This window comes from Anopheles gambiae, chromosome 3, assembly GCF_943734735.2.
Source record: "Anopheles gambiae chromosome 3, idAnoGambNW_F1_1, whole genome shotgun sequence".
NCBI lineage: Eukaryota > Metazoa > Arthropoda > Insecta > Diptera > Culicidae > Anopheles > Anopheles gambiae.
The window spans coordinates 85,400,171-85,419,381 of record NC_064602.1 but is presented as its reverse complement, the minus strand read 5'-3'; the positions used below and the strand labels follow the sequence as shown (position 1 = coordinate 85,419,381).

Here is a 19,211-nt window from a genome sequence, read left to right as displayed (position 1 = left end):
TTACTTTTTCGTTGGTAGAAGGTAGTCAGAAATCTAGTTTTCCATATAGAATGTGCAATCGAGTGTGCACAATACTATGCTAATATTCAGAATTTAATCGAAACATAATACCGACTGAGTTTGCATTCAATTCAATGTTTCTTAAGGGTCTCTATTGTTCTGTACGATTGTGTAGAATAAGTTTATGAGATGTTACATTCATAAATATAAATATACCATCTAAATGATAGTTCTTCTCTGGAAAATTAAATACACTTCGACAAATAGTAATAACAGTTTTTTGGTTTGGAGTGATTTTAGCAATTCTCAAAATATACTTGCGGGCCGCGTTCAGCATTGACGAGGGCCGCATGCGGCCCGCGGGCCGCCAGTTTGACATACCTGACATAAAGGATCTCGATGTGGTACTGGATACTAACCTGGTCTTTAACGGATATGCCAAAGTGTTTATTGGTTGTTGTAATCAACCAACTCGAGGGTGGTCCCGTGGTACAGTCGTCATCTCGAGCGACTCAATAACATGTCCGACATGGGTTCAAGCCTAGAATGGACCGCGCCCCCCCGCAGCAAGGATTGACTTTTTGCGGCTGAGTAGTAATGAATTAAATCTCGAAAGTCTGTTGTTTAGGCCGGCATGTCCGCGTGGAACGTTACGTCAAATAGAAGAAGAATCAACCCACTCGCATTTCTCCTTCGATGTGTCATCAAGTAATCCAACTCTCTCGTTCTCACTACTCATTGTTATATGGTACAATTACGAGAGTTTATTGAATTCAATCTCAACACTCCATAGACACAAGAAATAAAACGATCTTCTCCATCGTTCATCACTCTAATGCTCACTCACTCACGCATGGGGCCTTACTGCGGAAACGCTGGCCGCTGTTTGCCGAACCGACCCCGCTTAAAGTACGGCCTGCGACCCTTCTTCGGCAGTGCTTTCTGTGCACCCGGCCCGTCGTCGCTGGTGGGTGCAATCTGCACCACCCCGTCCGGATTGGCCAATTCTGTCATACTGCCCACCGGCATAACGTCATGATCGTCCGAAACGAACGAACTTTCCATGGCCATCGATGCAGCGCCCGGTAGCAGCATGTTTGGCATACCAGCAGTACCACCGCCCAACTGCTGCTGCTGCTTCTCGGCCTGCTGTTCCTGCCGCTGCTTTAGCTTGTGCTTCTTCCCGTACCAGTGCTGGCCGAACAGTTTCTCGTCCGCCACGATCAGGTTGCACGTTTTGCAGTAAAACTTCCCGGACGGCATCCGGTACAGCGACCAGTCGGTTTGGCGCGGCGGCACCGACAGGCTGCGCAGGATCGTATCGGACGCATTGAACGGGGTGGTGCGCACGATCACCCCCATCGAGCGGGCCTTCTTCAGATGCTTGGCGCCTTTGAGATGCATCAGCATCTCGGACCGCGACGTGACGGACGTTTCGCAGATTAGGCAGAACGTACCAGTATCGTCCACACAGTCGAGCCCTTCCTTTTTGCGAATCTCCTGCTCGAGCGTGGTGCCGCTTTCCGGGCCACCTTTGGACGGTAGGGTAGTGGGATGCGCGGTGGCTGGTTGTACTGACTGTTTGCTACCATCCGCTGGCACCACCTCTTCGTCACTCTCCACGTTAATCGTTACGATCGGTTGTGGCGCTGTTGGGACAGGGGTTGCGGCTACCGGTGCCGTGACCGGCGGAACGTTGGCTAGTTGCTGGAGCGGTGGAACAGCTGCCACCCCATTCGTTGCATTCGGGGCCTCAGGGCCCAGCGCTGGGTTCATCAATTGTACCGGAGGTTGCGGCGGTGGCTCCAGACGAAGATTCTTTGCTCCGGTCGTTCCGTTGGCTCCGTTCTGAGTCGCTTGAAAGGGGCGTTTCCTAGCGACCGGCGTTGTCGGGGCGACCGTTTGGCCAGAGGGCGGCACCTCGGCCACTATGTTTGTGCTATAAGACAGAAGGAACAGGACGGAGAGACCACAATTAGTGAAATAATTGTTTGTATTTTTTTAGTTTTGGTAAACAAATTTCAAAACAAAATCGTATATACCAGACGTATCTTATTGCTTCATAGACTTCTTAAGCTTTGCTGTAAAAAGAAAGGTGCGTGGAGAGGTTCCACTTTAAGCTGCACCAGCTGCCTGCGCTAATGTTAACTACAAGATATACCTTCACGTGCAACTTGCACGCCGGTTGGCTAGAGAGATGCAGGACACAGTGGCCGCTGCTACATGGCACGTTGGAAGTTCAATACCCACAGCGACGATGTCCCCGGGAGCGCTGAAATGAAGACACACCACACACACGGCGGAATGAAGATCATCTACGTTGTGTGTCCTCTACCACAAACACACACGGCCTGGACTGGAGTTGAGGTTTGAACCACCATCACCACCCGCTCTGTACAACGTGCAAAAAATGAAGTTTTCGTCGGAATCGATTCCGGCTAGCTCCGAAGTATTCTGGAATCGATTCCGGAAAGTAAGTCCGGTATCAGTTTCCAGAATCGATTCTGAAATCGATTCTGCAATCGGAATCGGCTCCGGAATTGATTCCAGAATCGGCTCCGGAATCGACTCTGAACTCGGCTCCGGAATCAGCTCTGGAATTGGCTCCGGAATCAGAATCGGTTTCGGAATCGGTTTCGGAATCGAAATCGGGTCCGGAATTGAAATCGGCTCCGAAATCGGAATTGGCTCTGATATCAGAATTGGCTTCGAAATCGAAATCGGTTTCACCATCTCCATAAGAATAGGTTTTTGGGTCCAATGATGCTACGTATTGATAGCCGCAAAGAATTAGTGTTGGCTAAATCTGATTCAGATTCATGAATCTGATTGAATCTTTGGAATGATTCAGTGAATCTGAATATCGGTTGAAAAGATTCAAGAATCTCAAATATCACTTTCAATATTTTGGAAATCATACATCTCCAAAGATTAATGAATCCCTGAATATATATGAATTTTAGTAGACTTATGAATCCTGGAGATTCATGATTTATTAAAGATTCATAGATCTATGAAGATTCGAGAATCATTAGAGATTCGTAATTCTTTGAAGATTCATGAATCTTGAATCATGAATCTTTGAAGTTTCGACACGAGATTCGAATCACTCAACAAGGAAGTACGAATAATCTCATACGAATGAATCTCAACGAAAGATTCATGAAACCTAACACTAAAAAAAATCTGAATTAAGTTGTAAACGATACATTGTCATGAACATTGACGGATTGATTTCGCCTCTGAAACTTCTTATTTCAATTCAAGAACTAATTCTCATTTTGGAGCTAATTCCGATTCTAGAGTCAATTATGATTCCGTTTCCGAAGTAAATTGCGATTTCCAGGCCGATTCCGAAACTGATACTGATTCTGGAGCCAATTTTGACTTCCGATTCCGATATCGATTCCGGATTCGGAATCGACTCCGGAATAGGCTCCGGAACTAACTCCGGCATCGGCTCCGGAATTCATTCCGATTTCGGAATCGGCTCCGAAATTGATTCTAAACTCGGTATCGGAATCGGGTAGGTCCGATTCCGAGCTCCCACCACTAGCACTGTGGTTCCTCCATTGTCCACGTCACGTGGCGCCAGCGCTTTCGTTTTCCGATCAACGCGGTTCCCTCAACACCACGATCCTATTCCATCCGGTATGATCGTTTACCGCGCACAGCGCACGTTATGCGACACAATCTGCATCGAATAGGATCCCGCACGCCCACCGTCGGGTGGCCACAGCACATCGGAAAACGGAAGACGGCACACTCTACACACAAACACACACACACACACATTCACTCTGCCTCCGTTTCCTTTTCGCTTCACACCGTACGAGCGCTTTTCGTGTGCTTGTGAAGCGCGGTGGGGCTAAATTGCTTTGTTCTTTTCCTTGTGCTCGCAATTCTGCTAAGCATGTAGCAGCAGAAGACACGGTACTGTGAGCGCAAAGCTAACTAAACTAAAACTCAACGCTAATTTCGCAGATGAGAGGGAAGATGTTCAGATCAAATTGGATTTGGTTCAAATTGGAACAGGAACGGAACAGAACCAAGAGCACGAAACAACAAGAGGTACGATTGAGAAGGGAAAATAAGACGAAGCTTGCAGAGATGATCCTTGTACGGAAGGGGACAGATATGGTATTGATTCTATTTCCATTTCGTTTCGAAGTGGGGAAATGTTGGAAATGGAAACGTAGAACCTTGCTCGCACGATTCGTTGACGATCTGTTTCGGCGTGAGTGTGTATCCATAATTGGGGATATTGTTGGTAATTTATTGCCAATGAATCATTTGATCCGATTCCAAGCAAAGACATGCATTAGACTAGATTTGCTAAAACCATAAGCATAAATTTAGGCGCGTTGATCCAATCAGGAATGATTTTAAAGACAAAACGCCTAATATTATGCAATAAGTGTGCCAAAAGCGTTGCAATGAGCATAAGTTATTACACCAGGTGGTTTTGTACAGAATCCTTAAGACAACGATCATCTGTGGGCAAAAATAATGATCCTTGCTATAAGGATTCAATCCAAAACCATTAAGTTTAATAATACCTAAGCTAATCTTCGGTTCTGTTTGTCTAATCGGGACAAATTGAACATCAATTGGCAATATTGATGTATGTTTCAAATAGTTTTTCTACAATAGCTAAAGGTAAAGGAACAGCTCTTTCTTCATGGTTTTCCAGGGCTTCTCATAGTTGTGGGACATTTTCTTGACTCTTTCCTTGGGGGAAGTGAACTTCAAATCATGGAAATTGGAATCTATGGCACCCTTGTTAGACAGGCTCCTTGGAAATGCACATTAGATTTGTCCAACAAGGGTGCTATAGAGTTCAATTCCCATTACAATAAGTTCATTTCACTTGAAAAGGAATCAACGAAGTGTCCCGCAGCTATGAGAACTCCTGGACCACCCTGTAAGAGTAGTCTTCGAAGAAGTAATCTTCGACGATCTATCTATTGGTGGTCTAGTAATAGGCCTCCTTCCAAGCCATCTTTCTAATCACTAAAACATCATCCACATCCTAAGAATGATCCTATCAATACAATTGGGAAACAATTACCATCCAACACGGAATCACAATACACACTCAACACGTGGAACAGACTGTACCAGTGTCACCTCTCAATGCGCATTTTTGTGTCATTTCACTCTGCTCCTATGGCTAGAGCACTACTTACGTTCGGATCCATTTGCCCTCCGCATTGTAGTGTCCGGTGCCGGACGGGAGCTTCTTCCCGTTGACCACCATCGCGTGCCGCTTGCCGGTGTAGTGCTGGTTCGCGTGCTGCACCGACGTCAGCACCAGATCGCACGCCTCGCAGTGAAACACCGACTTGCCGATCGCGTTCGTCTCGGCGGCCAGCTCGAGCGGTGGCCGCTGCCGGACCGGTACCGGCGTGCCCGTTTCCGCACAGTATTCCTTCAGCCACTGGTTAATCTTCTTCTCGTGCGCCTTCGACTGGTAGTGGATGTTGGCGGAGATGTGCGAGTTCATGCGCGTGCGGCAGAGATTGCAGTGAAACTCGCCGAACAGTTGCTTCAGCTCCGTTGGCAGCAGCTGTTCGTCGTCCGGGTTCACTAAAAACAGAAACGAGATTAGTGGAAACACTGAAGCGATCCACAGGATGTGTATCGTCTTACAATATATGATGGTTTTCGTGTGCAGCTCATTCTTCTTCTCGTTTGGTTTCGCTTTCGTCCTCGAATCTCGGCCGCGTCTCATATTGGGGCCACCCTTTGATCTCCCGGAAAGAGTGCCATTCGCCGGTGCTCCAGGGCCACCCGGACCCGTTGGTTTGATCGGTTGCTGAAACTCGGCCGGCATCATGCCGGCATTGCCGGGAAGCGCGCCCTGCATCGGACCCATTGTCTGCCAGCCGGGAGCACTGGGATACCCCATCACACCACTACCGTCACCGCCGCCACCAGCAACACCATTGCCCGCCTTGTACTGCTCGTACTGTTGCAGGTGATACTGATAGTGCCGATGTTGCTCCAGATACTGGTTGTAAATCATCTGCTGCTGCTCGACCGTCTGCGCGTACTGCGTCTGCTGGATGTAGTTCTGGTACGCGGCACACTGCTGCTGGTACGCGCTGTACGCGTTCTGATAGTTGCGCCACTGTTCCACCGCGTTCGCTGCCGATGCCGTCGTTTCCGGATCAATGTCCGGCGGTTTGGTCGGTTCGAGTGGCTGGGCCGCCGGCTGGCTCATATCCGGCACAGCTGGTGCCGGTTGCTTTACTTCCGCTGGTGGAAAGATTACAATACAGCGTTAATGCATGCATGCAAACGGGGCTTTATAGCCATTTTTTGTACATACCTGCACCACTCATCGTCGTCGTACCCGCCCGGCTTCGCTGCCGCAGTCAAACTTCGATGATGCTGTGCTTTACACGTGTTTAATCTAGAAACAAACGGAAACGGTCACACGGTGGCAAACCACTATAAATTCCTTTTCAAACCATTAAACACGATGAAACTTACATAAATATAGTTTATTTAGAATTGGAAACAAAACCCACGCTCGATGCTTTTTGTTTTGCGGTGAGTGTCGGTTGTTGACATTCTCGCTGACAGCTGATGGGCTCTCACTTTGACAACCGCTCACAAAGCTAGTCCCCAAGCAACAAATTTGGCGGATATTAGGCCAAGGTCTGGTATCGTTGGTGGATATGGTAGCTATTGTATTGTGATAACAATAGTTCTGAATTTCAAGAATTTGCTTGCTCAAAAAGACAAAAGCTAACGTATGCATCACGATCATTATCAATCCAACAATCAATTACGATTTTGTGCACGTTATTTGTTACATTGCACATCACCTGATTGCTGTGATGCGTTATATAACAGAGATTTCGCCTGTCAAATAGTTCATTTCGCTGTATATTTCACCTCATGAGGCCGCGCGGTGAGGTGCTTGAACTATTTTTATTAATTTGACTCAAATTGATGACAGTTGACACAATTCAAATAAAGGACAGCGATAAAGCAAATAGTAAAACTCCCTGATAAAACACGCGTTTATCTCGAGTATTTTCTTCTTCTTCTTGGTTGGCACAACAACCACTGTCGGTCAAGGCCTGCCAGTACCCACTAATGAAATGAGCTTGGCTTTCACTGGCTAATTGTTACCCCAAGTGCCACAAATCCACTAACCGACCACTAAACGGGTTCTAAAAGACTCAAGCTACCAACCTAAACGGAATATAGAAAGACTTCGTTTAGCAGACTGCAAACGACTCATACTTTCTAAAAATAGCAAAAAGCTGGTGACGCCATCTGTTTGTGGGATATCCAACCAGTGGAGCTTCCTCGCTTGGAGGAGAGCTTTCTCATTTCCTCTGTACTGTTGTATGGCATTGAAGTTTTGTATCGCTAGAACTATAACGGCGAAACGATTGTTTAAATACTAAACTCTAATGTAAACCAGCAACACTTACGCAAGTGAGATTTGATAAATGGTCTTTGGTGTTGATACCCACGTATCTGATCACACGACCATTCATATAGATTTTTTCTCGAAATGTTTGAATGGTATATATGACATGATTCGATGAAGTTAGGCGAAACACATTGCAAGAAAAGGACAGCAATATTATGATGAGTTGTAATATGCCATCTATTGAACCAATGAAGCTATGGAGTTTAGGATTTTTTCTCAAAGGATATTCGATTTTCCTTAAGCTTAATCTGTGGCGCTTGGGTACTGGCGATTGGCATGTATAAACAAGGGGAAATAGGCACAAACTCTCGACGCTTTCACGAACTTGACAGCTCAAACCGCTTTTGGCCTGACAAAAAAATGTTAACATGTGCTACATACAATTTTTTACTAGTGACACAAACATTTTCATTAATCAAAGCAACTTGAAATTACCTTTTTTTAACAAAGTTTTTAATTTTTGATTTGAACGTGTGTACTGTCAAAGTTCATGTTGCGTTCACACTTGCACCGTGCGCGAGCACCACGAACTGCCTGATTTTCAGTCATAAATTTGGAAATGAGCTAAGTTCGTCGAACGCGCGAATTGTCACATTCATCCGGTTGACCCAAATGCAAATGCAAATAATGGACAGCAATATAACAAATCGTAAGACTCCCTGATAAAACACTCGTTTATCTCGAGTATTTTCACTCTCACCGAATTGTCTGTTTGCTCGATGTCCTGATTCCTGATTGTTCATTGGGTACGGAACTGCAACGATCCATCATTCAACCCGCCACCCTAAACCGTTTGACATGTATAATAAAAAAACAACAAAGCTGCTCACTCACAACTCACGCACACACGCGCAAGTAACAAACCAGCTCTCGCCTGTGTGTGTGTGCGTGTAGTACGATACGGGATGGTAATACAAACACTTTATCATCCGATTTAATCTACACACTTCGAAAAAGCGAGCGCTCGGAATGGTCGCGTGAAGAAGCTAGTCGTGTTGAGAAGTTTAAGGGCCCGTGCTATTTTTCCGGTGCTGAAATCGGCCCCCCACACACAGCCACCTTTCCGGTTACTGCGCGGTGGACAGTGAGGTGAATAGATGAAGTGTCGGTGTTCGATTTAGTGGCCGAAGTCGTCGCTAAAAGTTGCATTTTTCGCCTGAGCTTAGCTCCGAATCTCCAGCGAATCTGCAACGCGCTTGTGTGTGTGCGTGCGTGTGTTTTACGTTGGTGGTGTGTGTGTGTCTGTACAAGCCCCCCCCCTCCCCTTGTTTCGGTGCATTGCTGCACATTGATTTTGTCGCCCCGTCTTAGCGGCGGAAGGGCAACAAAGGGTAGAGAAAATCCCACCCCCGGGAGTGGAGTGTCAGTGTGATTGGTGTAGAAGGGGGGAAAGTTGGCAACAACAACAACAACAAAAAAACCAGTGAAGTGCATCTTGAAGCAATTCCTTTGTCCACCCAAGCGGCGCTCTATTAGTCAAAGGAGGGGGTGGTGACACTACCCCCGGGCACCACCTACACCCGGCACCCGGTTCCGGATGGTACCGAGTGTACGGTACACCGTGCCGTGGGTGCAGCAACACCGAGCCGGCAGTCACCGATGGTGATCGAACGCCGCCAAAGTGGTCGTTAGTGTGCGAGAGCGAACGTGAAAGCAGGTGAAGTGAGCAGCATCCAACCTCCCCCCTTCCCGTAACCATCGCGCCAACCATCATCCATCCATCCGCCTCACCATGTCCAGCCGCGTGCGGAAACATAACGAACCGATGAAGGCGTTCGTGCCCGTCAGCTCGCTGCTGCTGAGAGGCACCGGATCCATACACTGCACCGGCGGAAGCTCCGGTACGGCGAGCGGCCAGCAGGCCGGCAGTCCGAGCAGCATGACGGTCGGCAGCGCAGGCTGTGGAACGGCACCGGGCCCAACGTATGGCAGCGGGGCAGGAAAATCGCTCTCGGCCACGCTGTCCCCGCCCGTCCGGCACATCTCGCCGGAGCACGCCATCTGTGGCAATCGGAGCCCGGGTGCACTGACGGGCAAAGGTAAGCATGCCCAGCCTGAGAGGCATTTATGTCCCGTAACGACCGGCCGCAGCGGAAATGAATGAATTTATTGGAAAAGAGAGAAAAAGCGACAACAAAAATGACAAAAAAAGGATATTTCACCGGGTAACCGGTACAGGAAGGCGCCTCTTATCATCACCATCCTCTTCTTGCTTTTTTTAGTGATCATCTACGACTCCCCTGTTGTGCAAATGTTCATCCACTCTGCCTCGCTTTGTGTGCAAATGCTTCCGTCGGAGCAAACACAAAGCGAATCCTTTTTGACGAAAATCGGCTCGCAGGGCAAAACCATCACCGTCGCTTTCTGCTCACAAATTTTCCTCACACACACACACTCGCTCTCTAGCTCTCTCGGTTGCGAGAGATCTCTCTATTACTCTGCTACGACTTGTTTTACGCTTGCAACTGCACATGCCTGTATGTGTGACTGGTAGTGCATTTTCCACCCGGCGCATCATCAATCGGCAGCGTAGTATTGCACTCGGGAAGAGGGCCATCTCACCGGGAGCGTACAATGTACCGCCCCATTCCTCAGTCCACCCTTTACAGGTACCGATTTGTACTTCCTACTCTATCACGGACGTAATTTCCCCTCCGCCGTAATCGCTTCCCTGGGCTTTGCTGGATAGGAACCCGGCCGAGAACGCGTGTCTGGTTCGATTGCCGGCTTTTTATGGCCCGGTATGTCGAACGTGGCAGGGCATCCTTATTCTGCATGTGCGTAAATTAACATGTTTGACGTGTTGAGTTGGCATATAATTCGATACAAAGCTGTTTAAATTATTTATTTCAATTAGCTTGCATTTTCCAAAGCAATAGTGAGAAAAAACGCCTAAAAGTATGCAATGTGTTTTTGTCACACAGAGTCAATCTATTTTCACTGAATTAAGGTGTACATGATACTTAAGGTACAAATGATTTTACATACATTTAGATGATGATCTAGCAAGGTGAAGGGAACATGTTTTTCTACTTCCTCTTCCTATTTGACGCAACAATCGTAATCACTCGACTCACAGCCATTAATGGCTGTCAGTGCCAAACGCTTCAAGTCTGATCAGATTGAAGTAATCATTTGAAGTAATGTTTATGGAAATTTTATTAGACTCCTTGATGAATATAAATTGCTCGAAACGTTCCATTTGTTACTGAACATTATTCCATTTGCAAAAAAATTGAAATTTACCGAACCGTAGAGTGAAGGTTTAAAATACGCCTAAAAGTATGCAAATATTGAATGTTTTATAATACTCGGGTGTCACATAAAAAGTTCTGTTTTCGTGAAACATATTTCTATTTATTTCTTTAGATACATTTAAGTTATATTTTATCTTTCTTTAGTGTTTCATTTAACAAGTATGCCCCAAAAAAAGGGACATTCCAGTATTTTCTATCCTTTGACGCCTGGATGCATGCAATCCATCCAGCTTTAGTTGATTATGAAGGATCTCAGCAAGTCTAATTAAAACATTGTATCTAGTGATCACATCACTCGACAGTTGAATATTTAATCACTTATCCCGGTGCAACTAAATTCTATCATTTTCCAAAAAAAGAGTGGAAAAAGCCCTTTGAACAAAGAAACCCCTCCAATAACAAGGGCAACATTGGGCAAAGCTTCTCGACCAGCCAGCCAATACATTATCCGCAAATATTATTGAAAAATGGTGTAACCCATCAATCACACACGCCCCCGGTTGTATCGAAACGGGCTAGCGTTTTTTTTTTTCGTAAACGTTTTGCCCACCGGTTTGCCTGTGCCTGTTAGGAAAAGTTGAAGTTGGAAAGCATTCTCGCTGTGCTAACCGTTCAACATGCCAGCCATGCCGGGGAGGCCGTACGCAAACTCGCTTTGCCTGGTTCGCTCTACGCACGTCGCAGCGCAGTGGTATCCCTTTGGCTCGGCTCCTGGCCCTCCCCGCCAAGGACTACTACTCCAAAGCCACCGAACTTCACCCGAACGGAAGACACTCTTGTTATTTATCAATGAAACTACGGACTCCCGCTCTCGGCGATGCGCTCTCTCGCTCACGCGCAAACACATACGCACGTATCCGGCTGCTATCGCCGCGTGTGTTGCTGTTACCCGGCCGGCCTCCGTTTGGTGCCTGTATCGGTGTGGTTGTGAGACAGGAAATTGTGTACGAAAAGCCGTTGCCGGGGGCCCGGTGCGCAACGGGACGCCTGTGTAGGCGTTTACATAGGCGCAGAGGACTCCACGGAAGGCTGGAAATAGCATCCGACCCGGCATCATCAATAGCGCCTGGGAAGCAGCTCTCGGAAGCTCGATGATACAGCGGGATAGCACACCGCGTGCGAGGTTGCGAATTTGCGTAATGGAACATTACACTGCCCATTCTTTCAAGGCCCATGAGCATCAATGTAATTGCGAAAATGTCAAGGATTCATGTCCCCGCGTAGAGGGTTACCCTTTTTTTCTTGTTTTATTTTAGGAAAGCTGCTCGCGCGAAATGTCAACCCCTCCGGCGAAATGTAAGGACGAGCGCAATGAGCGAAGCAAATCCGTTGAAGGAAATCATTTTTTCGAAAACAAAAGGGAAAAGTAATCATTCGATTGTAAAAGAGCGAAAATGAAAACGATACGAGCAACATAAGAAACTGAAACAGTCGCGCGAATTAACAGCGTTCCCTCATTAGTGGCTGTTGTTGCGGAGCAGGCAACAGGAAACAAAGCGCCACTCGCTGCCGGAAATTCCATTTAATATTGAAACGCATCAAACTCCCTCCCAATAGGAAAACTAGATACAGAGAAAGAGAGAAAGCGATAGAGCAAGCATGGTGGAAGGCTGCCGAGAGCGAACGAAATGGCAGGACCGCTACGCTACGCGGCAGCATGCCCAACTCATTCAATCAACGCACAAATAGTGTCCTTGATCTTCAAAAAGCTGAATTGCACGCGTGTGCACTCCGTTGCTGAAATGGTCCTTGTGTGTGTGCGCTCTCTTTCCCGCACTGGCCGGCGAGAAGAGGGTCGCTCCCAGACCGGTCTCGCCTTAGCACGCGCGCACGAGCATTGGCACGAGTGGGCGATATATACTATCGCCTAGTCTGGATGTATGGGTGTGTTGTGCATCATGCACTGAATGCAATCGCGTGGCGAGAAGAAGGACCTATAATACTACGGCACCGTATTGGAGAGCGATTTGCCGAGCAAACAAGTTCGTGCTTCCTTTTTTTCGCTCCCCCAAAGCGCGCAGGAAGAGTTAGGGCATTGGATGTGAATTCACCTGCCTACTACTACTAATACCATTACTACTACTACTACTACTGGATGCTTTTTTGGTATGAAACACACCGTACCCCCCATCACCCCGAAGCAAGGGGTTTTGCTAATCGATTCTTGGGGTTTCCATTTCCTGCCATTTCATGCGCACACCGGTGCACGCTTGCCGGCCGAGAGACGATGGTTGGTTAGAGCGAGCGAGAGTGGCGCAGGGCATAGAGGAAAAAAAAAGCAGTGGATGTATGTGTGCCTTTCCGTAGTAATACGGTTTGTTTGATGCACACACAACCACTACAACAACTAACTACCACCAGTACCACAACCACCCCCGAAAAGGATCGGAAGCACCGTTGCGCCGCGTGTACGCATGCATACCATTAGCACAGTTATCCTTGAAATCATCACCCCTCCCCCCCTATTGGCCACGCTGGCGTAATGTGCAATGCCGGGACGTGTGGGTGTGTGTGTGTTTGTAAAGAGGCTATATAAATCATTCTACATCGTCCCCACTCGTGCACTAGGGGTTGAATGTTGTTTGAGCATATTTTTAGAACGATTACCCTTTTTAATGATCCAGAATGATGGCGTTTGGCGGTGTGCGGAGTGTCCTGCGGGATATGGGATATATACATTATTTCTTGTTCCGTTCCCACTATCGCTCCCCTGCTATGAATAATTACGCTAATCTCGCTAGATATCTTGAGGATGATTTTTAATACGCTCGGTGGCTGCAATGGCCGTATACCAGTCACTTGTGTTACTTTGATGTTGGTTAAGTTAGGAGCTTCTTGATAGCAATGCATTTTCTAGAATTTTATGCATGTTAACGCACATTTCGTGCCTGATGCGCTTGGGAGTGTAAAGTCTTGTTAGACTTTAAAAATTTAAAAAATAAACTGAGCTGTATGAAACGACCAAATTTATGTATACTGATCTATAACCCTCACGTATAGCAAGTACGCATTACTGCTTGGCCGGCTTTATACTAGATTTCACTTAACTAACTGTTGCGCTTGTGTGAAATGTAAATTATTGATTTTATTCGTAATATCATTTTTTTATGGGACATTTTAATTTCATAATTAACTTACTTTTAACTATAATTATTTTCACAAAGCCATTTTCCTCTATGCCTAGCTATTTTATCCCGGATCTTCTTTCTGAACGGAAATGAATTGCATACCTTTAGGCGCTTAGCAAAGCGAATCGTCGCTGAGAATCAAATCACGAAACGCAAATCACCGGTCCGTTTTTCTAATTCGACTACTCGTGTAGAATATTGAATAATACTCGTGTAATATTGAGTAAATTTGACTTTTCCAATTTGATTTTTATTAGCATTTACAAGCTAAAACTAATGTGAAAAACTTGCATCGTGTTAGCTATAAGCGTCAGTTTGGGAATGTTCCGTTGAAATGAAGTAATAATTATTAGGTAAAGGCGTCAAGTAAATCGTCAATTTAAACATATTTCACTTTATGTATTTATAGGCAAATAGCAAACAAATGGAATACTGTTTTTGTGTACACTTTGTACACACAAGCAAAAAAATAATAAAATTTAAAAAAAATAGTTTGATTCAACTTGATCTTCAAATAGGCCTGAAAGCGTTACTGTTAATATTTCGTTCAAAATATCATTTTATTTATTTATTTTTATTTTTAATTTCTCACAAATCTTTCTTTCTTCTTTTGTTGCAGGGAAAATTCTCAACGACGGTTGCATACGGCGCACGGCCTCACTCGATGCCCTTTACCTGCGCCCCGCCCCGGCCTGGAGCCTCGTCACGCCGACGCTGCTCCAGCTGGACAAAGCGACCCAGACGGAGGAATCGTTCCTGGAGCGTGCGCGCGGCGGCAGCGGTACCACCACCGGCGGCGGCATGCTTTCGGCCGGCCCGTCCTCCTCCCAGACCACCGCGGACGTGGTGATGGGCCCGTCCCCATCGTCCACCTCGTCGTCGCCGGTCATCACGCGCACCGATGTGACGACGCCGACCGATCTGAAGATGGAGAAAGTGATACGACAAAGACTGCAGCGCACGCATCGCGGCGAACATTCCGTTAGCTCCCAGACGCTTAGCCCTAATCATGGTAAGTTTGAGCGTAAGAGAGAGAGAGAGAGAGATGCAGTCAACATACCGGAAGCTAATTGTTTGCCAATTCCCCCCTCAAAACCCCAGCAAAAGCAAGCCCAGTGTCGATACCAACACGTACCTGTCCGCCTGTACACATACGGCCGATGCGCAACTCGGTCGAGGGTCTGAACCAGGAGATTGAGAAGCTGGTCCTTTATCCGGGCCAGCAGCACAGCTGCCGGGCCGAGCTGGAGATGGTACGTATTGTCGGGTGGAGCAAAACCATTTTTGCATTCGATAATTTGCAATTGTGTACCCTGTTCTATCTGCGCGCAGTATTCGCGGGGCACACCGGAAGGCCACCGGGCACCGTTGGCGGATCTGTTCCACGGTGCCGGTGCCGTTTCGCTCGTCGGCGGTCCCGGCGATACGCGCTCGGTCAACACGCAGACGCCGCTGGGCGATACGCTGTCGTCGGACGATGGCAGCCAGAGCACGTCGCCGGACGAGGGTGCCGTCACGACGAGCGCCTCGCCTAGGATCAACAAATTCCTGGCCCGCGAACCACCGGATGGTTGTGAAAAGGTAGTACAGTTGTGAGCGCTTGTCCCCCTTTCTTCTATCGCTACAATTAATTTCTTTTTTTTTTCTTTTACTCTTCAAAGGTTAATTTAAAACTCACTGAAGCCGATACCAGTACAAACACGGCCTGCTTCAAACCGTGCACTACCGCATTCCAGCTGAAACCATCCTTAGGATCCGCATTCCAGCCACTGCAACCGTTGCCGACGCTTAAAACCACGCCGGAGGATGACGACGATGCCGGCGATGACGCTGCGGAAGGTGCCGCGGCGCAGTAAGAAGTACGCAAAACCGCGGTTCGCATTTTAAACTCAAATCGATTTGCCTTAATTTGTTTTATTTTACCATTTGTTCGTTTGTTTGTTGTGGCCATTTGTTTTTTTTTTTTTTTATCTTGCAAACAACCTACCGAAAGCGTTACAGAACGCGTGCGGCGGTTGCATAGTTTTAGTTTCTCAATTTTAACCCGTTTCTTGTGTAGTTTGTGAAACGTCCATCGCGATTATATTGTCTTTGTTTTATTTATCTTCGTTTCCATTAAATGAAAAAAAATACACTGATCAAAGAGCGATTGCTGTAAGTTGCAAGAGAACGAGTATGATAGCTTTGTAAAACAGTTAAGAAAACATGTAGAAGAAGGAGAAGTGTAGATGGCGGTAGTAGGGAAGAAGAAGAAGAAGAAGAAGACGATGACTGAATGGAATGTGAATGTGAATAATATACAAACAATTTTGTATGGCATTTTTTGAGACAAAGCTACAAACAAAAGTATTTCTTTACTCTGCCCTGCGTCACACACCCATACACACACAGCAGCAGCGATGCAGGTAACGTGCGTGAGGGAAATTAAGACAGAAGGACAGCACGTTTGTACGAATCAATAGAAAGCGGGATAGTGTGGGACGCCCAATAAGCCCAATGTGCGAACAATAAGCGACTGAATGGCGATGAGTGAAGAAAAAGCGGGGAAAACGAAACCTTTTGTCGAAACCTAGAGAAGCATCTTCTCACGTCAATATGCAAAAACAAGTGCAAACCCACTCAACTCAAGTAGCATTTTTTGGAAGGCATTTTTTTTCTATCAAAAATACTCTACGGTGCACCTGCTAGGAGCGCCGGGCCGTGGGGCCCAAAAATGGTGCGGGTGCGGGTGCGCCGTAAAGTTGTGCAGCAAATACAATAAATAATCAAATCCTATATATACAACCACACACAACTCCTGCAAAATGAAACCACTTAAACAGTATACAACATTACAAGGTTTGTCAGGAGTTCTCATACTTGTGGGATATTTTTATGACTCTTACACGAAATGAACTTACGAGATGTGAAAGGAATTGGACTCTATAGTACCCTTTTTGGACAAATCCAACAGGAATTTCCAATGATTCTGTCATCCACTGATGTTCCAATGGGTGAGGGTTGCCATAGAGTCCAATTACCAACATATAAGATTCATTTCCAATAAGAAATAGTCAAAAAAGAATCCCACAGCTATGAGAACCCCTGAAAACCCCTGTAGCAAAACGAAGTGTGTTAAGGCATCGGTTTAGACGCCGGGACACGGAACATTATTACATTATTGCTTGTACAATTACACTAACGATGATAAACACCACTATATGAGGCTCTCGTCCGTGTGTTGCGATGGATTCATCGCACGACGGTTATGTTTTTTTGTTTGTGTTCTGTTTCTGTTCGTTTTTTTAACCTGCCATAAAAAGATACGTACATGTGTGTTGTGTTTAAAAGAGTTAATTCATAATTTTATAAAGCTCGTTTTTTTATAACAATTTAACGTATGAAGTTTTCTTTATATTTGTTTTTCTTTTCTGCATTAGTGAAACATAACAAAAAAAAAAACAATATATTAGCTCGTTTCCAAATAGTGTTTGAGTTTTAATGATTGCTTGATTGTAAGTAGCAATTTTCTAACGACTAACCTCACGAAACACCATCCTGCAAATGAGCACGTGAAGGTGAAACATAACAATAAGATAATAAATAGTAAGTACATCTAAACACACACACCTACACACACACACACAGTAACAACAAAACCAAACAAGTAGAAAGAACAGAAGTAATAGAAAAAAACAGCGAGCAAGAAATACAAAACCCAAAATACAACCAACCAATTCATATGCAATAGAACGGAACACAACAACATAGAATCAAAACGAGCGACAGTGGCATTAATAACGCGCTAGGCCATTTCGAACAAGCATACTTTATATTTTCTCTACGACATCTTTTTCAACAACAGAAACAACGGCAAACAACAGAAAATAACAATGATAAAGAAGGGAATAACGCGTGAAAGTGAAAGATATACACGTGATGTGGCGGAGAACATGCAGAGGAATAGCATTGCAATTGGACCAACAGCAAGTAATGAGAAGAAAGAAAGAATGAAAGAGAAATAAATGTAAAAGCAAATGAAGTAAGAAAAAGGCAGTCAACGTAAGAAGAAAACATTCCGGTCTGGTAGCACTAACCAGGATGAAATTGATTCCGTTTTTAAAATGTAATGTTTTGTTCGTATTTGTCAACTCAAGGCACACGGAAAAGATTGAAAAAAAAATACGATGTTTAGGAAATTATTCTTATTCGCAAAAGAAGTATAAAAGCGTGATGTGATGCAAGGCGTAAAAAAATATCATCAAACGTATAGTGTAAAACAACACGACGCACGACGTACCGAAACGACGTACCAACTGCTGCAGCTGTACACGATGCGCGTAACGATCTACCAACTCCCAAATGAACAATGTACAAATCACTCATCTTAAGACAGCGTGGCGGAAGCAAGGTGAATGCAAGGAAACAACCGGCCGCCGCGCTATGCGTTGTTTTTGCGTGTGCAAATCTAAATGCTTGTAGCTTGCATAATTTTATAATGAATTTCTCGTTTCATTAGCGAAGTAAGCAGATTAATTTTGTCGATTGATATTTTTTTTAATATAATCATGTTGCAACTCATTTATATAGTTTCGTTTTTAAAGTTATCCCTTTTAATTCAGTAATTATTTGCATTTTTTTGCTATTAAACCAGACATTTTAAATAAAACATTTTACTGTTTGTTGTTTTTTTTATTTTCTTTTTTATGCTTATTATGTTTTCTTTTCATATCTTACTTTACCGTTTATTATTTTGTTCGTCATGTTTCACTAGTTTTCGTTCCTTTACATTTATGTCTTTACCTCTTCTATTATTGTCTCTTCTTTCTATTCTTTGTTTGCATGTTACTAATCATTGTTTTAAGTTTGCTCTTCCCTCACTAATACACTGAGCTTATCATGTTGGAAACACATCAATAAAACGTTTGGTTCAAGTAAATGCCCGGACGAGGCAAAGATAGAGCCGAACAACAAATCGAAAATTCACATTGCATGCTAAAAGCTGTTAAAAATAATGTCTTTCGTGTGTGTAATAATCGTTGGAATATATTAGAGCTTCTGGATGTTGATTTTCCACGATCGACGGTATTGTTCGGTGCACGTTGTGAGCGAAGCGTAATAACCCATTTAGCGAACGCCGTACGCCGGCGTCCGCTGTAAAACTATCTCTAGAAGATCGATTTTATGCAACCCCCAACCTTCAAGTACTATTTTACGCGATCGGTTACATTGCAATCAAAGCTCTCTTACTCCGCACCCCTCCCCTTCCCCAGCCCTTTCTTCCCTTTTTCCCCATTGTTGGGGTAGTGATGAAACATTTTGGCAAACCAAAAAAAAAAAAACAAGTAAACCATCCCCGGTAAGGAAATTTTGAAAAGGAAAAAAAAAGAA

General features: G+C 45.2%; 2 protein-coding genes across 2 annotated transcripts; one reads left to right on the top strand and one right to left on the bottom strand.

The window, feature by feature from the left end:
* Window positions 1–741: 741 nt before the first annotated feature.
* LOC1271185 (uncharacterized) lies at window positions 742–6,626 on the bottom strand. Its single transcript, XM_061662229.1, has 5 exons — window positions 6,499–6,626; window positions 6,335–6,418; window positions 5,653–6,261; window positions 5,190–5,589; window positions 742–1,939 (listed from the first exon to the last, which is right to left on the bottom strand). Exons 2-5 carry the CDS (start codon window positions 6,345–6,347, stop codon window positions 862–864), a joined length of 2,100 nt encoding a protein of 699 aa, XP_061518213.1. The 5' UTR covers window positions 6,348–6,418; window positions 6,499–6,626; the 3' UTR covers window positions 742–861.
* A 1,714-nt stretch (window positions 6,627–8,340) lies between these two features.
* LOC1271186 (protein FAM117B) lies at window positions 8,341–18,489 on the top strand. Its single transcript, XM_061662228.1, has 5 exons — window positions 8,341–9,495; window positions 14,461–14,853; window positions 14,943–15,094; window positions 15,174–15,422; window positions 15,503–18,489. The coding sequence occupies exons 1-5, from the start codon at window positions 9,189–9,191 to the stop codon at window positions 15,695–15,697; spliced, it is 1,296 nt and encodes a 431-aa protein (XP_061518212.1). The 5' UTR covers window positions 8,341–9,188; the 3' UTR covers window positions 15,698–18,489.
* The last annotated feature ends 722 nt before the right edge of the window (window positions 18,490–19,211 follow it).